This window comes from Mus musculus, chromosome 9, assembly GCF_000001635.26.
Source record: "Mus musculus strain C57BL/6J chromosome 9, GRCm38.p6 C57BL/6J".
In the NCBI taxonomy this organism is placed as follows: domain Eukaryota; kingdom Metazoa; phylum Chordata; class Mammalia; order Rodentia; family Muridae; genus Mus; species Mus musculus.
This window is the reverse complement of record NC_000075.6, coordinates 53,665,854-53,683,439: the sequence shown is the minus strand read 5'-3', so window position 1 is coordinate 53,683,439 and position 17,586 is coordinate 53,665,854. Positions and strand designations below refer to the sequence as shown.

General features: G+C 43.5%; 1 protein-coding gene and 1 long non-coding RNA gene across 4 annotated transcripts in view; one reads left to right on the top strand and one right to left on the bottom strand.

Annotated features, from left to right (window-relative positions):
- Positions 1-2,109: 2,109 nt before the first annotated feature.
- Positions 2,110-16,347, bottom strand: Gm16124 (predicted gene 16124). The gene is made up of 2 exons (NR_166653.1): positions 16,085-16,347; positions 2,110-2,580 (listed from the first exon to the last, which is right to left on the bottom strand). It is a non-coding gene; the product is annotated as a predicted gene 16124 (long non-coding RNA).
- Cul5 (cullin 5) overlaps positions 15,933-17,586 on the top strand; it is a 52,927-nt gene continuing 51,273 nt past the window's right edge. For 2 of the 3 annotated variants that reach the window (NM_001161618.2, NM_027807.4), the window contains exon 1: positions 15,933-16,402. In NM_001161618.2, coding sequence (NP_001155090.2) covers positions 16,379-16,402 — 24 coding nt within the window. In that variant the 5' untranslated portion in view covers positions 15,933-16,378. The remainder of the gene's footprint in view (positions 16,403-17,586) is intronic. The other variant, XM_017313680.2, reaches the window with a different exon arrangement.

Sequence of the window (17,586 nt, the reverse complement as noted above, 5' to 3'; positions counted from 1 at the left end):
CCTAGTGAGTGAAACTAAAGATTTAAGGCTGCCAGAATGTAGACCCTTATCCCCAAATCCATTTATATATATACATATATGTGTGTAACTGACCTATTTTTTTTAATATATTGCTATAGAGGATGTGGATAATCATGCAAAAACAGCCAAACATTTACTCTAGGCAAAAATATTTTGCCCAGGTTTCATAGAAACCAGACATATGCCTTTACTCTCCAGCACTTAGAAGATAGAGGTTAGGTGGACCTCTGTGAATCTGAGGCCAGCCTGGTCTACAGAGCAAGTTCATGTCAGCCAGAGTTACATGATGAGACCATATCTTAAAAAATAGACACACCTTATTTTATATTAATATTACTAAGATTAAATTTATTTAATCTTATTTAATTTTAATGCCAATAGTTGTAGCTAATTACCAAATACTTTAAGTCATTCTAATTTTATAAATGAACAAATTTCTACCCAGTGTACAATAAATTTGTGCCTGATCAACACTGCTCATCCACAGTGCTAACACTTTCAGAACATGTAATGGTGTGATGGTTTTCTGTATGTAAGCGTAAACAAAATGTCCAAGTGATCAGAATGATTTTCAAAGCTTTATGGTTTTTGTATCATCATAGGAACAAGCAAGAAAGAGTTTTTCAACCTGGAAACCTGAGGATTTGTTTCCAGAAGCATTAAGAACTCCGCGAGCTTTCTTTACACCACTGAAAAGCTGAATCTGGGTCAGTAAAAACATTCTAAGGATGATGTTTGTTTTTATATGGCCCTTGGTTCAATGAGGAGCAGAACTTCCATAACTTCAGAGTGATCTGGAATTGCATAATTCCTTAGATCTGATCCAATAAAAAGGATATAAGCAAGACTAAGGATCCATTTGGATCCATATGGTTTCCACATAGTTGCCCAGACAGACTTAGATCTGAAAAGCAAAGGAAACATCATCACCTCTGGGGGGAAATCACTCAGAGTAAATCTTTTGTATTTTAAAACAGTAAAGTATCAGGGCCAGGTGTAGTGGTGCACTGCTGTCACCCAGAGACAGCAACAGGGTCACTGCTACAGAGCAAAACCCCTTATCAGTCAACCAACAGTAGAACAGATGACCAAACAAAGCTACTCTTAGAAATCCCACAGTTGATACATTTATGCTTTCCAATCTTCAAATGTTTGCACCAATCTTTTCCTGGACAACCAATCTTCACCTGTGAAATAAGAGACAACACTATTCTCTTGAACATGAATGAAGTGCTGTATGATTCAATACTTCTATAAGAGCAATAACTGTAGACCAGCCGTGGCAACCTGGATCAATTACTATACATTCTAGTTCACTTGCTGAATATAGTCATGTAAAAGAAATAAAACAAAAGAACTCCTTTTGTTTTATTTCTTTTACATGACTGTTCAGCAAGATATATTACAAACGAATGTACCTTGTTATCTCTCTTGGTAAAAATGTTGTCTCTATTAAAATAGTGCCTAATGGGGGCTGGAGAGATGGCTCAGTGGTTAAGAGCACTGACTGATCTTCCAGAGGTCCTGGGTTCAATTCCCAGCAACCACATGGAGGCTCACAACCATCTGCAATGGGATCTGATGCCCTCTTCTGGTATGTCTGAAGAGAACAACGGTGTACTCATATACTTAAAAAAAATAGTGCCTAACATACAGTTGTAACTGTGACATGAACTACTAACATGATTATGGTATTGAATTATGCCTTTTAAATGTGAGTTCCACATATTTAATTTTAACTTAGACATTCCATGGGAGGATACATGTTTTTCTGTCATCATCTCTTGGTATTTTTCCCACAATGACAAGAAAAGTAAAATATGGTATAAACTTGATCTATATTTTTAATGCTACCTGTTTTAAAATAATGAAGACTGTGACAGAAGCCTTCAAAGCTATGAACTGAAATAAACCATTTAACAAGCTAATTAGTCAAACTTTTGTTATGGATACAGAAAGTTGAAAACATATTCTTGATTACACATTCTCCTTTTCTTTTGACTGTGTAAAACAAACCATTTGGTTAGCTTCCTGTTTTACAACCAGGACACTGGTAAACCAGCGTTATTCAAAGAAACAGAACCAATATTAAGCTCATAGGTGAAGATATTTATTCTGTTGTATTTGTTACATAGCCAATTTGAACCCCATTTCTCTTGTGGAGTATCTTGTCAGTTCCAAGATATTCAGCCTGGAGACTCAAAAGAACTAATGGACTTCAAAAGCCATCTGTCTGCCAAGAGACAATGAAAAAGCCAGTGTTGACAATGATATTCAAAGACCGTCTTCTGGAGAATTCCATGTGCTCAGGGCAGACCAGCTTCTTCATTCTAATTAGCCCCTCAATTGATTAAATGACACCAATCCACATCACAATGGCTGATATGCTTTACTCAAAGTCCAGGAATTTAAATGTTAACTTCTTCTGCAGGTGTGGTAGCACATGCCTTTAACCCCAGAACTCAGGAGGAAGAGGCAGGCAGATAAGATCTCTGTGAGCCTAGTCTACATAGTGACTTCCAAAATGGCCAGGGCTATGTAGAAACCCTGTCTCAAAAACTGTAAAATAGGAAAAGAAAAAGAAAAGTTAATTATCCTCCAAATACACGTGCACATAAACTTCTATTAATGATCATTAATGTCACGGCTCAACAAAGTGAACACATTAAACTAGTCACCCCAAAACCTAGAAAAACAAAAAGAATTCTCATTTACATGTAAACTCTAAAACAAGAGATCTCATAAAAAGCAGAGATGAGAATGTTTTTTACCAAAGACCAGGAATAGGAAGAAATGGAGGTGTTACAGACCAAAAGATACAATCATTCAATTAGACAGGAGGAATGAACAGTAAATACAATGATGGGTATGTGGATTAGGTTGATTCAGTAATTCCACATTGTGTACCTATGACATGGCATCTCTTTGTATCCCATAAATACATGTACTTTGACTTATGGTTTATTTATCTATTTATTTATTTATCTATTTATTTATTTATTTATTTAGGTCTTTTTTTTTTAATGTATTTCTTTATCTTATTTATATGACGAGTGCACTCAAACACAGCAGAAGAGGACATCGGATCCCATTACAGATGGTTGTGAGCCACCATATGGTTGCTGGGAATTGAACTCAGGACCTCTGGAAGAGCAGTCAGTGCTTTTAACCACTGAGCAATTTCTCCCGCCCTATTTGGTCTTTCAAGTAAGTGTTTCTCTGTGTAGCCTTGGTTATCCTGAAACTGGTTCTGTAGACCAGCTAGCCTTGAACTTGCCCCATCTTCCTACCTCTGCTTCTCAAGTGCTGGGACTAAAGGCCTACCACCACCACACAGCCCAATATTCAAAAAGTTAACCATTAAGAAACCATATCTACCTTTAGTCCCAGCACTTGGGAGGCAGGCAGAGGCAGGTGGATTTCTGAGTTTGATGCCAGCCTGGTCTACAGAGTGAGTTCCAGGACAGCCAGGGCTATACAGAAAAAGGAAGGAAGGAAGGAAGGAAGGAAGGAAGGAAGGAAGGAAGGAAGGAAGGAAGGAAGGAAGGAACCATGTCTAGGGCTCTAGGGCTGGAGAGATTGCTCAGCAGTTAAGAGCACTGACTGCTCTTCCAGAGGTCTTGAGTTCAATTCCCAGCAACCACATGGTGGCTCACAACCACCTATAATGGGATCCAATACCCTCTTCTGGTGTGTTTGTAGACAGCTATAGTGTACTCATATACATAAAATAAATAAATTAAAAAAAAAAACAAAGAAACCATGTCTAATCACTTTTCTATGAAGCTGCACAAAAACAACACCTGGCTGCCCCCTGAACTTGCCATACATTATGACTGAAATCATATGGTCATTAAGTGTTGTCACAAACTACTAATATAGTCTCAGGATTGCTATTCCTACCGGGAAGCCTGTAATGACCTCTCCTATCACCAGCTTTGGTCTACAGAAGTGAACTGCAAGAAGTGACCTTCTTGGAGAGAGAGACAAATGCCCTTTTATTAGAACACTTCTTTCTGCCTTTTCTGCAGAACATAGGTATGTGGAGAGCCTCTCACTTTACATGGTACATCCATTTAGCATGCTCAATTTTCTGGGCCTGTTGAGCCCTTTATCTCCTGTCATGGCAGTTCCCGAATTCCAACAGCAGTTAATATGGTCCGATTCTCTGCCTTCCCGAGGTCTACCTAGGAAAAAGCTGGCACTATTTTCCAGGATTCTTGCCAGAGTTTTAAATCTTACATTCCTGAAAATGCTCCCAAATCAAGAAGAGCACTGTCTGTTCTTCCAGAGGTCCAGAGTTCAATCCCCAGCAACCACATGGTGGCTCACAACCATCTGTAATGGGATCTGATGCACTCTTCTGGTATAGCTACAGTGTATTCATGTAAATAAAATAAATAAATAACTCTTTAAAAATAACAACAACAAAACAGTGGTAAAGCAGGACATAATAACAGCGTAAGCTTTTAATTCCAGCACTTGGGAGGCAGAGGCCAGCCTGTCTATATAGTGAATTCCAGGACATCCAGGACTATTAGAGAGACAGTTTCAAAACAAAATACAAAATGAAAACATTACCTGACAACAAAAAAGCCAAAAACTAATACAAGACAAAACAGAAAAAGAGTGGCAGGCATTGTTCTCAGTCCCTGTCAGCTGCAGCCTTGTAGCAGTGTTTTGTTTTGTTTTGTTTTGTTTTGTTTTGTTTTGTTTTGTTTTGTTTTGTCTTGTTTTGTTTTGTTTGAGAGGGATCCACCTGCCTTTGGGGGAAATTAAAGGTGTAAACCTCATTGGGTTGTTTTATTTAAAGATGATTTTTACTATCCTTCTAATTTATCTCCTGAATACTTTTTAAAAAAAAAATCAATGTGTTTCCTGCATGTTCATATGTGTGCCACTTGTTCCTGGTATCCAGATCCCCTGGAACTATAGGTGGCTGTGAGCCACCATGTAGGTGATTGGAACTGAACATAGCATTATGAAACAGCAACAAATACTTTTAACTGCTGAGTCATCTCTCTGGCCCCTCCTGAAAATATTATTAAATTAGTTTGCCAAATTAAAAAAAAGAAGTAATTTATTGGAATTTTAATAAATACACAGATTAAGTTTGGAGAAACATATCAAAGGTAAATGTGACAAGATGTTCCTGCTGGTCTGACCTGATCTAAACCACAGAAGTTGAAGGAGAATTTGTACTTCTTCAGCTTACTCCACCTGTGATGGAGAAAAAGTTTAAAGACAAGAGACAGGGAGAAATGACTCTTTGGAGATATAGTGTCTATTGCAGCTACAGTGTAAATGCCTTAAGCCCTAATTTTTTCTGTTATGCTTTTTCTCAATTGCCCCATAATTAGCACTTACAATTACACTATCTGAACTCATCAATACATTGTATTACAGGGAGCCAACTAAATGAAGTCTAATGAAGCAGGAGTCTCAATCAGAACTGGTCCTGTTTCAACAATGAAGTAGGCTTGGAAGACCAAAAGAACAATATAGAAAGGAGGGGCCTGTGAGATGGCTCAGTGGTGAAAGGTACTGGCTACCAAACACAGCAACATGAGTTCAATCCTAGGAACCCACACTGTGAAGAAGGGAACACTCTTGGAACTTGTTCCCTGACTTCCACATAAACATGCACTGAGCTATACAAACACATATATACTAAGGGGAGCTGAATGTGCTAGTACACACCTGTAATTCCAGCACTGGAGAGACAGAAAATTTACTAAAAGTTCCATGCATACCAGGACTACATAGTGAGATCCTGTCCTTAGAGGAGCCGGGCATGGTGATGCACGCCTTTAGTTCCAGTACTTAAGAGAAAGAGGCAGATGGATCTCTGTTAGCTCAAGTCTAGCTTGCTGTTTAGAGTGAGTTCCAGGCTCTGTGTAGCCAAGACCCTGGGGTGGGGGAAAACCAATAGAGAAAGTGGCAATATTTGGGTATTAATGTTATCTCCTTGCTTAGACCTATAAAACCTGGCCATGTTTTAACTGTATAAGTGCCACACCCACTCCAGTGGAGTCTGCGTGACAAGTCCAAAAGCTTGGCTGCAGTCCTGAGGCAAAAAGTTTCATGAAAACTGGTCTCCTGGAGAGTCTTTGGCATCCCATAACACGATGTGGCCCAGATATGTCCTTGTAATAGTCGGTGAAGGATTTAGCATGCTTTCTTTCAGTATTGTTTTATTATAAGTGCCTCCAAGGAATGAATTAACAAATAGATAAGATAACTGGTTTCTACCACTGTTCCAATACCCTATCAAGGTCGACCTTGAGCTGACCTTGGTCTTTGAATTTCAAAAGAATGCTACTCATTCAGACGAAAAGCCTCCAGTGTTGACAGAGAGATAGTGAAAGAAATCAGGCATCACAGTTTACTGGATTAGAGTAGAAATCTCAGGGCAATTTCTACAAAGTTAACTTGGAATTCTCATTACAGTCAGGTATGGCAGACTACATTACATATTAAAAGAAAGTTGGTGGGCTCCTCTGTTAAATGGAGGTTCCCTACAGATACTTAAAATAACAACTAAGTCACTCCCTTATAGAGGAGTTTACAATAGCCTAGGAAGAAGGTGGGTTGTGGTCTAAGAAGGAACTAGAGTAAATACTTAGAATAACAGCTGAGTCACTCCCATATACAGGAATTTACAATGGCCTAGGGAGAAGAGGGATTATACAATAGACTAGAATTGGAACTATGGCAAGGGCATAAAGCCCTTGCCCCTGGCTTCTAAGAATAAACTGACCTGAGGTAGGGCTAATTTTAATCCCAGTTGTAAACACTGATTTTTATCCCAGTTGTAAACACTGCCTGGTTCCTGCTTGCTTTTATGTATATGTTTCTCTGTTTTTTTAAAAATATTTATTTATTTATTTATTTATTATATGTAAGTACACTGTAGCTGTCTTCAGACACACCAGAAGAGGGTGTCAGATCTCATTATGGGTGGTTGTGAGCCACCATGTGGTTGCTGGGATTTGAACTCTGGACCTTCAGAAGAATAGTCAGTGCTCTTGCCCATTGAGCCATCTCGCCAGCCCGGTTTCTGTTTTGTGTAAAGAATCGTTATGCATCAGATGACCTTAATGTGTCACCTAACTTCCTTGTTTTCTTCTGTAATATAAGTCTGATGCTTGCATTGAGAAGTTACACTCAGATCCAGCACTCCCTTGTGTTAGTGTCTGTCATTTAGCAGACTCTTTGGCCACCTGAGTACCCTGACCCTGGTTCTCCCTTGGGTTGAGGGACCAACTGAGTCTAGTCCATGGCATATAAGTAATGTGCTGGCTAATTTTAAGTCAACTTGACACAAGCTAGAGTCATCTTAGGGGAAGGAAATGCTTCTATAAGATCTCACTGTAGGGGCTGAGAGTTGGCTCAGTGATTAAGAGCACTGACTGGTCTTCTGAAGGTCCTGAGTTCAAATCCCAGCAACCACATGGTGGCTCACAACCATCTGAAATGGGGATTTGATGCCATCTTCTGGGGTGTCTGAAGACAGCTACAGTATACTTACATATAATAAATAAATTCATTAAAAAAAAACTCACTGTAGGCAAGCCTGTTGTGCACTTTTTAAATTAGGGATGTGAGAGGGCCTAGCTCATTATGGGTGCAGACACTCCTAGACTGGTGGCCCTGGATTCTATAAGAAAGCAGGCTGTGTAAAACATGAGTAAGCCTGTAAGCACACTCTTCTGTGCCTCTTCATCAGCTCCTGCCTCCAGGTTCCCACTCATTCTGAGCTCCTGCCTTGGCTTCCCTCAGTGGACTGTGTGACTCAGGACATGTAAGGGAAAAACTTCCCTCCCAAGTTTCATCACAGCAATAGTAACCCTAAGTAAGACAGGTAAGTAGCTTACTAAGTTTTAAGTTGAGAGAGAGAGAGAATGCAATCATTGCATTTTAACTATTATACTTGTACACAATAAAAATATTCTAATGAAACTTACTTTAGTTTTAATTTTATTTATTTATAAGATTTATTTATTTATTTATTTTACGTATGTGAGCACACTGTAGCTGTCTTCTGACACACCAGAAGACGGCATCAGGTCACATTATAGATGGTTGTGACCCATCAGGTGGTTGCTAAGAATTGAACTGGGACCTCTGGAAGAGCAATCAGTGCTCTTAACCTCTGAGCCATCTCTCCAGCCCCTGATTTAATTTTATTAAGAAATTGAGTTTGGGACTGGAGAGATGGCTCAGTAGTTAAGAGCATTGGCTATTCTTCCAGAGGTCATGAGTTCAATTTCCAGCAACCACATGGTGACTCATAACCATCTGTAATGGGATCCAATGCCCTTTTCTGGTTTGTCTGAAGACAGCTACATTGTACTTGTATGGGTGGGGGGGAGGAAGATCTTTAAAAAAGAGAAAGATACTGAATTCTGAGAGTTGGAGCAATAGCTGGGTAGTTAAGAGCACTGGCTGCTCTTCCAGAGGACCCAAGTTTAATTCCCCATACCCACATGATGGCTCATAACCATCTGTAACAGTCACAAAGACTCTGGTGTCCTTTATGACCTTGGTGTCATGGCACACACGCACTGCATAGACGTCTATACAGGTAAACCCCTGACACACACACACACACACACACACACACACACACACACACAAATTAGTAAAATAATTTTTAAAAGAAGAAATTGAGTTCTGTGTAGTTTTAAAAAATCTTTTAAATCCCATTACTAAAATATTACTTTCATTTGGTCCATTCTTATTTTTGAAAATTTTGACTGTGAATTTAAAAACAATTTTCATGCCAGACAGTGGTGGCACATGCCTTTAATCCCAGCACTGGGGAGGCAGAGGAAGGTGGATTTCTGAATTTGAGGCCAGCCTGGTCTACAGAGTGAGTTGCAGGACAGCCAGGGCTATACAAAAAAACCCTGTCTAGAAAAAAAAGAAAAAATATGGTTTCCTTTTTCTTTTCTTTTCTTTTCTTTTCTTTCCGTTTTGTTTTGTTTTGTTTTGTTTTGCTTTTTTTTCCAAGACAGTGTTCCTCTGTTTAACAGCCCTAGCTGTCCTGGACTGGCTTTGTAGACCAGGTTGGCCTTGGACTCACAGAGATTTGCCTGCCTCTGCCTCCTGAGTGCTGGAATTAAACACACCACTATATCCTGCTCTATCTTTTGTTTTTCTATTTAATGATAACTGGACTAGCTAAAGTTGTTTGAAGTTTTCTGGTACTGGAAAAGTAGATAACTAGATGTGCAACTATGTATAAGAAAACAGCATTAGAGATGCTGGGAAGCCAGGCATGTCTTTACTGCTAGCACTTGGGAACTTGAATCAAATAGGTGGATCTCTGAGTTTCAGGCCAGTCAGAGCTATGTAGAGATGTCCTGTCTCAACACCCATCCTACCCAGCAAAACAAGAAGTGCTGGGAGTGTGATTCTTTGAATCTGTCCTTTTTTTTTTTTTTTTTCCCGAGACAGGAATAGCCCTGGCTGTCCTGGAACTCACTTTGAAGACCAAATCTGTCCTCTTCTTGTATCAAGTCCAAGTGAGACAGCAGTCCCTGTCATGGGAGTTAGTTGTTACACCACAGCGGTTACACCTTAAATAGGGGCTGGAACACTCTCCATCCATCTCCACTACTGCAAGCAGAACAGTGGCCATTAGAGGGAGCCAGAGTACCAGGTTCAAGAACCGACCTACAAGTCTTGCCTTGTCTGTAGCTACTTAAGGTAGAATAAACCTGACATGGACACTGAACCAAAAGGGTCTAGAAGGCAAACAAACAGGTCAAATGGAAACATCAGAAAATCCAGAACAATCTCCAGGTTCATCACTCCTATCCCACAGGAAGAGAGTTGAGGGAAAACTCTTGCTAATTATGGTCAAAGTCTATCAGGGGTCCCTTTCTTTGACCTTGTCTGAGGAATTCAATCCCCCATCCCTCCATGTCTACCTGCAGAATATCTCCTAGCCTTAGTTAGATTATAGGTTCAACTTCCTTTCTCCTTCAGGACCCAAGATTCCTGAAATGCTTGAAAAGCTTTCCTTTGCCGATGAGGTATTTCAATACCCTAACCCATCCCGGATGTTACCACCCCAAGTTCCCAAAATTACATAAGCCTTGAATCATTCCAAGTAAAGTTGATCTGCCTCCCTGCAACTGGTCTTGGTGTGTTATTACCAAACATACTCACAGGGTTTCCGAACCCCTCAATTTCCTCCCCTGTGTAACCTTTGCCCTCGTGAACATACCAATGATCCTGAGGGCAGGGGGTTGAGAGGTCAGGAGAATAAGGCAGGGCAGGTCATCTTTAGATAAGGGGCAGAGAGGAAATAGTTTTGGAGGTGGCAGCCTCTGGGGAGAAGGGAAGAATTAGGTTTTGCTTTGCAGGGTAAGATTCACATCTAGGCCGGGCGTGGTGGCGCACGCCTTTAATCCCAGCACTCCGGAGGCAGAGGCAGGTGGATTTCTGAGTTCAAGGTCAGCCTGGTCGAGTCTTTTGTTTCTGTTTTTGTTCATATCCCCATTCCACCCCCCGAAACCATCAGACAGAATAAGTAAGCATCCAGTCACAAATTGGAGCCCCAATTCTGTCAATCACCCATACTATGGTGGTGAAGAGGTCAGCTCAGCTGCTAGAAAATTCCAATGGACTCCATTCCCCCCCCGCCCCCGCTTGGGTGGATGACATTTTTTGGACATTGGACAGACTGAAAGACAAGTTAATTATTCTTTCCCACCACACAGGTTCTGACCGTAAGGAAGAAAGAAGCACGGGAAGAAAGATCTGGACCTGTGAAACTTTTGGTCCTCCAAGACCCTTCAACAGCAGACCTAGTACTCCAAGACCCTCCTCCTCCAAATCTCCCTACCCTTGCCCCATGGCACCAGTTCTGGCATCCTCAGCCCATACGAGTCTGGGGTCATTGCACCCCCTCTTTACCGGAGGGAGGGATGGGAGGAGACCTGAGAGCCACCTCTCTTGATACCACGATGGCTCTCTCACTGAGGGCATATGGGCTTCGTATGGGCAATCAGGCTATGCAATATTGGCCCTTCTCTTTGGCTGACTTATACAACTTATACAACTGGAAAGCCCAACCACCCTCACCCTTTTTCCAAAGGGCCAGTTAATCTCTCTGAGATTGTTTTATTTATAATGCAGGAGGCCAGAAGCCAGAGACATGGGGGCACCATTGATTGACCAGGCTGTCATGGACAGTGGGCCTTCCCTGACTAGACTTGACTAGGACTTTAATATGGCAAAAGGCAAGGGGCACCCAAAGGTCTAACACCAGGCTACACTGGCAGGTCTCAAGGGGGCGGAATGACAACCCACAAATTTGAACGAAGTACGTGAGGTTAAGCAGAAACCAGATGAGTCACCCGCAGCCCTTCTAGGGCAGCTCATGAAGCCATTTACCCAATATACACCCCATGACCCCAGCAGCAAAGAGCATAAAGCTACTGTGACAGTGGCTTTTATAGACCAGGCTAGTAGAGATATCAGGAAAAATATTCAGAGGCTAGAAAGACAGGATAAGCCATTGAGGAATTTAGTGTAGGTTGCTGAGAAAGTTTACCATTACAGGGTAACAGAAAGAGAAGGAGCAGAGAAAGAGAAAGAAAGAAAAGTGACAGGGTAGGAATCTACAGAAAGTCTGGGCTACAGTAGTTAGGGAAAACAGAGAAGAGAGACTCCAACCAGAGAGAGACAGAAAATCCCTTAAAAATGACCAGTGCACATACTGCAAAGAGAGAGGCTGCTGGGCTCAAGAGTGCGCTAACAAACAGAAGCTGGGAGCAGGAAGTCCCAGGCCTTGGGAAAAGCACCCCCAAAAGGCAAAGGTCTTAGCCCTGGATAAAGACAGTGATTAGGGGAGACAGGGCTTGGACCCCCTCTCAAAAAACCCAGGGTAACTCTGGGAGTAGAGAGGAAACCCACTCAATCCTTGGTGGACACAGGGCTCAACACTTGGTCCTCCAAGCTGATGGCCATTTCCAAGAAGAGAGCTTGGGTACAAGGAGCCACTGGCACCAAAATATATTCATGGACTACCCGAAGAACAGTGGACCTAGGGATGGGCCGGGTATCCCATTCTTTTAGGGTTGCCCCAGACCGTCCCTACACTCTGTTGGGACATAATCTCCAAAATGGGGGCCCACATACACTCCCTGCTGGTCCAAAAGGAGAGACCTCTCAAACTGATGCCTGCTGAAAGCTGAGGCTACCTGGTTTATAGATGGGAGCAATTTTCTCCATGAAGGTCAGAGACAAGCAGGTACTGCTGTGGTGGATGGCACAAAAGTCATCTGGGCAGAACCTCTACCTCCACCCATTCCCCTGCACCTCTATCCCATGGCACATGGACACAGAAAGTGGAGCTAATTGCCCTCACCAAGGCCTTGGAACTTGGAGCCAGCAAGAAAATTAACATCCATGTGGATAGCAGATATGCCTTTGCTACAGCCCACGTCCACAGAACTCTCCCTGTAGACCAGGTTCTCCTCGAACCTTGCCTCTGTCTCCCAAGTGCTGGGATTAAAAGTGTGTGCTACCACTGCCCAGTCCTTAATAAGGATCTTAATGTTACACTGAGAAATGATATGCATTCCTTGGTGCACAGTGGCATGACTGTTGGGAATGTAAACAACTAATTTTAGGATTGAGCTTCTAGTCTGTTCCACAAAGAAAATTTACACACAGTGCTGTAACAAAGGACAAAATGCCAGTGGCTGGGAAGGTCTTAGGCCTCAGTGGAGAAGCAACTGCTACTGCACTGTTAAATGAGTATGATGTGCCTAGTAAATTGCCTTTTTTTTTTTTGGTTTGTTTTCAAGACAGGGTTTCTCTCTATAGCCCTGGCTGTCCTGGAACTCACTTTGTAGACCAGGCTGGCCTCCAACTCAGAAATCCGCCTGCCTCCGCCTCCCAAGTGCTGGGATTAAAGGCGTGCGCCACCACGCCCAGCTGTAAATTGCCTTTTAAACATTTGTGATTATACACATAATTACTGCAGCTGTCAGCCTAGTTTGTCGTGGAGGGATTTCCTTTCCTGCAGTGTACTGCAGAGACTCGTTAACCACTTAGCTAACCTCCTGAGAATTAACTGTGGCTGTGGCAGAGTGGCCCGGTGTTCAGCTTCCCATGGAAAAAAATAACTGGGTACCTACAATTACCACCCGTGCCTCCCAATAAGCTCAGAAAGCATCATAGAAGTAAGGATGGAAAGAATATAAGCCAAAGGGAGGGGTGGCAGGTTGTGTGGCTACTCCTTGATTGAAACATTTCTTCCTAAAAGGAGGATGGAGGCTAATGAGACTCAAGATGCCGAGGTTAAAGTTCAAAGCTTAGAAACTGTATTGGCTGGTGTTCTCCGTTTGTAAAGAAAGTCTGCCCCCAGCTGGCTCTGATTGGTAATAAAGACTTGCCTTACAATGGCTGGGCCAATGGAGAGAGGGCAGGACCTGGAGAATTGCAAGGGCTAGATAACCAGACTAGAGGAAGAGAGGAAGGACTGGATATAAGAACAGCAAGAGAGCAAGGCCAAACAGCTTTGCCTTGTTCGTACAAGAAGTTGGGTAAGTGGCCACTGGCTACCCGGGAAGCATGGGAAGGTTTAGGAGTCTCAGGAGTACCAGACGGGAGTGTTTACTAGCAGGGGAAAGTTTAGGAGTGCCCAATCTTTGAGCTAGTCATGGCATGTCAAAATTAACATACTTACATGTGTGTTGTGTGTATGTGTATCTCTCTGTGTATATGTATGTGAGTACAGAGTCCCTCGGAGGCCGGAAGCATTAGATCCCCCACAGAACTGGATCTTTCCAGACAGCCGGTATATTTTTTTACCCGAGTCATCTCTCTGGACTATTCTCCCTTCTATTTTTGCATCCTTGGCTTTTTTTTTCTTCTTCACTGTTCTTTTCACAATGTTTAATTAATACTTAAGGTTTCTGCCATGAGTGATAAATTCCAGCATTCAGTAATTAATCTATTAAAATGTATGGAATCAGCTGAGGTGGTGGCAAACTCTAATCCCAGCACTCAGGAGACAGAGGCAGGCAGATCTCCGAGTTCAAGGCCATCCTGTTTAAAGAGCGAGTTCCAGGAGAGTCAGAGCTACACAGAGAAATCTTTCTGTTGTGAAAAACAACAGAACAAAACCAAAAATGAATAGAATCATGTCTTGTTTGTTTGTTTGTTTTGTGTTTTTTGAGGCAGGGTTTCTCTGTGTAGCCCTGGCTGGCCTTGAACTCAGAAATCCACCTGCCTCTGCCTCCCAAGTGCTGGGATTAAAGGCGAGCGGCACCACACCCGGTTTTGTCATTTTTATTTTTTTAATGGACTATGATACCCTTTTTATTTTATTTTATTTTTAATGTATGTGAGTATACTGGGCCATCTCTCTAGCCTTTACATTTAATTTTTGCCATAGCACTATGCTATAGATGTTTTAATACTAATTTCACAAACAAGATAACTAAGGCCCATTGTGAAGTAGCAGATTTTTTTTTTAAGATTTATTTATTTTATGCATATGGGTACGCTGTAGCCGTCTTCAGACACACCAGAAGAGGGCATTGGATCCCATTACAGATGGTTGTGAGCCACCATGTGGTTGCTGGGAATTGAACTGAGGACCTATGGAAGAGCAGTCAGTGCTCTTAACCACTGAGCTATCTCTTCAGTCCTAAAGTAGCAAATCTTAACTCACTTTAAGTGCTATATTGTTTAGATAGGGGTCTCACTTTATAGCTCTAATTGGCCTGGAACTTAAGAGTGTGCTAGGATTAAAGGCATGCTCCACCACACCCAGCACGAAGCAGATATAAAGAACTCTTGGCCTTTTCCGAGGGAGGCGTATACCTATAATCCCACCAGTCACTCTGGAGGCAGAGGCAGGCAGAACTCTAGAGTTCTAGGTCAACTTGGTCTACATACAGAATTCCTGGCCATCCAAGAATACATAGAAAGTCTTCTTTAAACATAGCTACCTGGAATGCTTGGGGCAAAAGGAGTTTTCAGGCATAATATATGAAATAAAATCCTTCAGAGTGGAGCCTGAAAGTCTGCTTTTCTAAGTAGCACCCCAGGTTATATTAATATAAAGAATGCACTAGCAACGTTTGAGAAACTTTTGTTTTCTTGGGTTTTTTGACCTAGCTGTTCTGAAACTTGCTCTGTAGACCAGGCTGTCCCCAATCTTACGGAGATCCTCTTGCCTCTGCTTTGAGTACTGAGACTAAAATTGTTGGACAGTGAGAGATGAGTTTCAAAGAAACAAATTTGATACCAGGTGGTGGTTTCCCACACCTTTAATCCCAACACTTGGGAGGCAGAGGCACCTACCTCCACTCTCCGAGTTCAAGACCAGCCTGGTCTACAGATGGCGTTTCAGTACAGCCAGGGCTACATAGAGAAACTGTCAAAAACCAATCCAACCAACCAACCAAGCAACTAAAACCCCCAAAGGGTAGTATTAGGAACTTGCATAATGCATTAAATAACAGCTAACCTGAGAGATCCCTGTATAAATTACATTCTCTTCCCTTGATCAGAGATTCGTGATCAGAAGCGATGCAATTTGGAGAAAATACTATAGGGTGCTCTAGGATATGTCTTAAGGAACCCAAGATTAACAATCACTTCTTGAACAAGCAGGGTTTTTTTTTTTGTTTATAGGAATAACAGTACGTTTGTGCATCATTTATTAATTGACTGGGCGCCTTCTCTCAGTCAGCATTTCCTGAGGACAGCAGTAAGAAGCCTTCCAGGCTAATCTAATCCTGAGCTCTGAATAGCCATTCCGATCTGGGGCGAGCGCGTGAGGGCTGCGCCGGCTCCAGCCAGCAGAGGGCGCGCTCGCACCCTCCGCGCGGGCCTCGGGACCCAGTGGCTTGCTGTCGCCTGGGTTGCTCCCGAGCACGCCCCCGCCCGCCGCGTCACGTGACGCCGCCACGGACCCTGAGGTGCGGGCCCTAAGCCGAGATAAAGTCGTTGCCGGCGGCCCAAGCGGGTGCAAGCCCAGCGGCAGAAGCGAAGGCGAGCTGGGGAGGCCCGAGGAAGTGGCTACTACCTCTTCCCGGTCTGGTCGGCTCCCGGTCCCTTCCCACCATTCGCCGCTCGCGTCTCCTCAAGCGTTTGCATGCGCTCTCTCGCGTGGGCAGGCCGGGGTGACCATGTAGCTGGAAAGCCCGAGGAAGCACGGCTGCCCGGGACGAGCTCGGCGCTGACGGCACGCCGCTCCGGCGTCCCCCGCATCCCCCGCCGCGGCCTGCGGGGTCCTGCTGGGAACCCCGGCCTCTCGAGGAGGCCTGGCCCCGAGCGCCGCCAAGTCTCGCCCCGTCTCGCGAGAGTCCAAGTTGAGAACATGGCGACGTCTAATCTGTTAAAGGTAAGTCCCCCCGGCTGCAGCCGGGCTTTTGCCCGGCCATCGATGCGCTCGGCTCCCGGGGAAGGACCGGGCTCCGTGGGAGCGGCAAGATGTGTATGAGGAGAGCGGTTCGGGGTTGTCCACCGGAATGAGCCGGGGTGGCTGTTGCCCGAGCACCCCGACGCCGGGCCCTGGCCTCGGGGGTCCAGAGGACCTGGTGGGTTCCTCCCGCCGGCTCACCGACTCGCAGCGATGCTTTCAAGGGACCAACCCCGGCTGGGAGCGAGAGCAGTGTCGCTGGGCCGCACCAACCCATCATTGTGACTCTTGGGGCCCGTCCCTTCTGAATGGAGTGTCAAAGACATAATAGGGGAAAAAAATCCCAGCAAAATGCTGCCTAGCAGGTTTCAATGGCTGGTCCCCCCATGCTCCCCCAACCCCATTCCTTAATTTCTGTTCGCACTCTGCAGGAACTGTGAGTTAGACAGCAGTGCCTGCCTGCCACTTCACCTCTTTCCTCCCTTCTCTGAATGTCACACCTTCCCACCAGTTCTCTCACGCCTGGCCGTCTATTTCCACCTTTTCTCTGTCCCTTGAGGAACTGTCTCCCAATCCTGACCTCCCTTATAGGACATCGATGGCACCCGATCAAGTGCTGCTGTCCATCCTTTTAGGGTGTAGAAAAGTTTTCATTTAAAGAAAGCATTGAAAAGTTGTAAATGCCAGGAGAGTCCCAGGGCGAGCAGGTTATGTAGAATCATCTCTAAAAAAATGAGGATTGAGGAAGACAATTGAGGCGAGTTTGTGTTTTTTAGTAAGAATTCTGACCTGAACTTACTAACTGAAATATGGGACTAGTGATTACCTGAGGGGACATAAACACTATGTTCGCAGGCTGTGTGAATTAATAATAATAATAATAGATAATAATAGATAATGCTCCCTCCCCCCTAAAAAAGGGTCTCATTGGACCCGTCTTGCCAGAACTTGCTGTGTAACCTAGCTGGCCTTGAAGTCACAGAAATCCATTGTCTACACTGAGGCTGAGGGGAATGAAAAGGCCTACCTGACCCAGCTAGGAGTAAAGATAACTAGGATGATTTTTAAAGCTCTGCATTCCAATATGGTAGCACATACCTTTAGTCCCAACGCTCTTTTTTTTTTTTTTTTAAGATTTATTTAAGTATATGAGTACACTGTAGCTG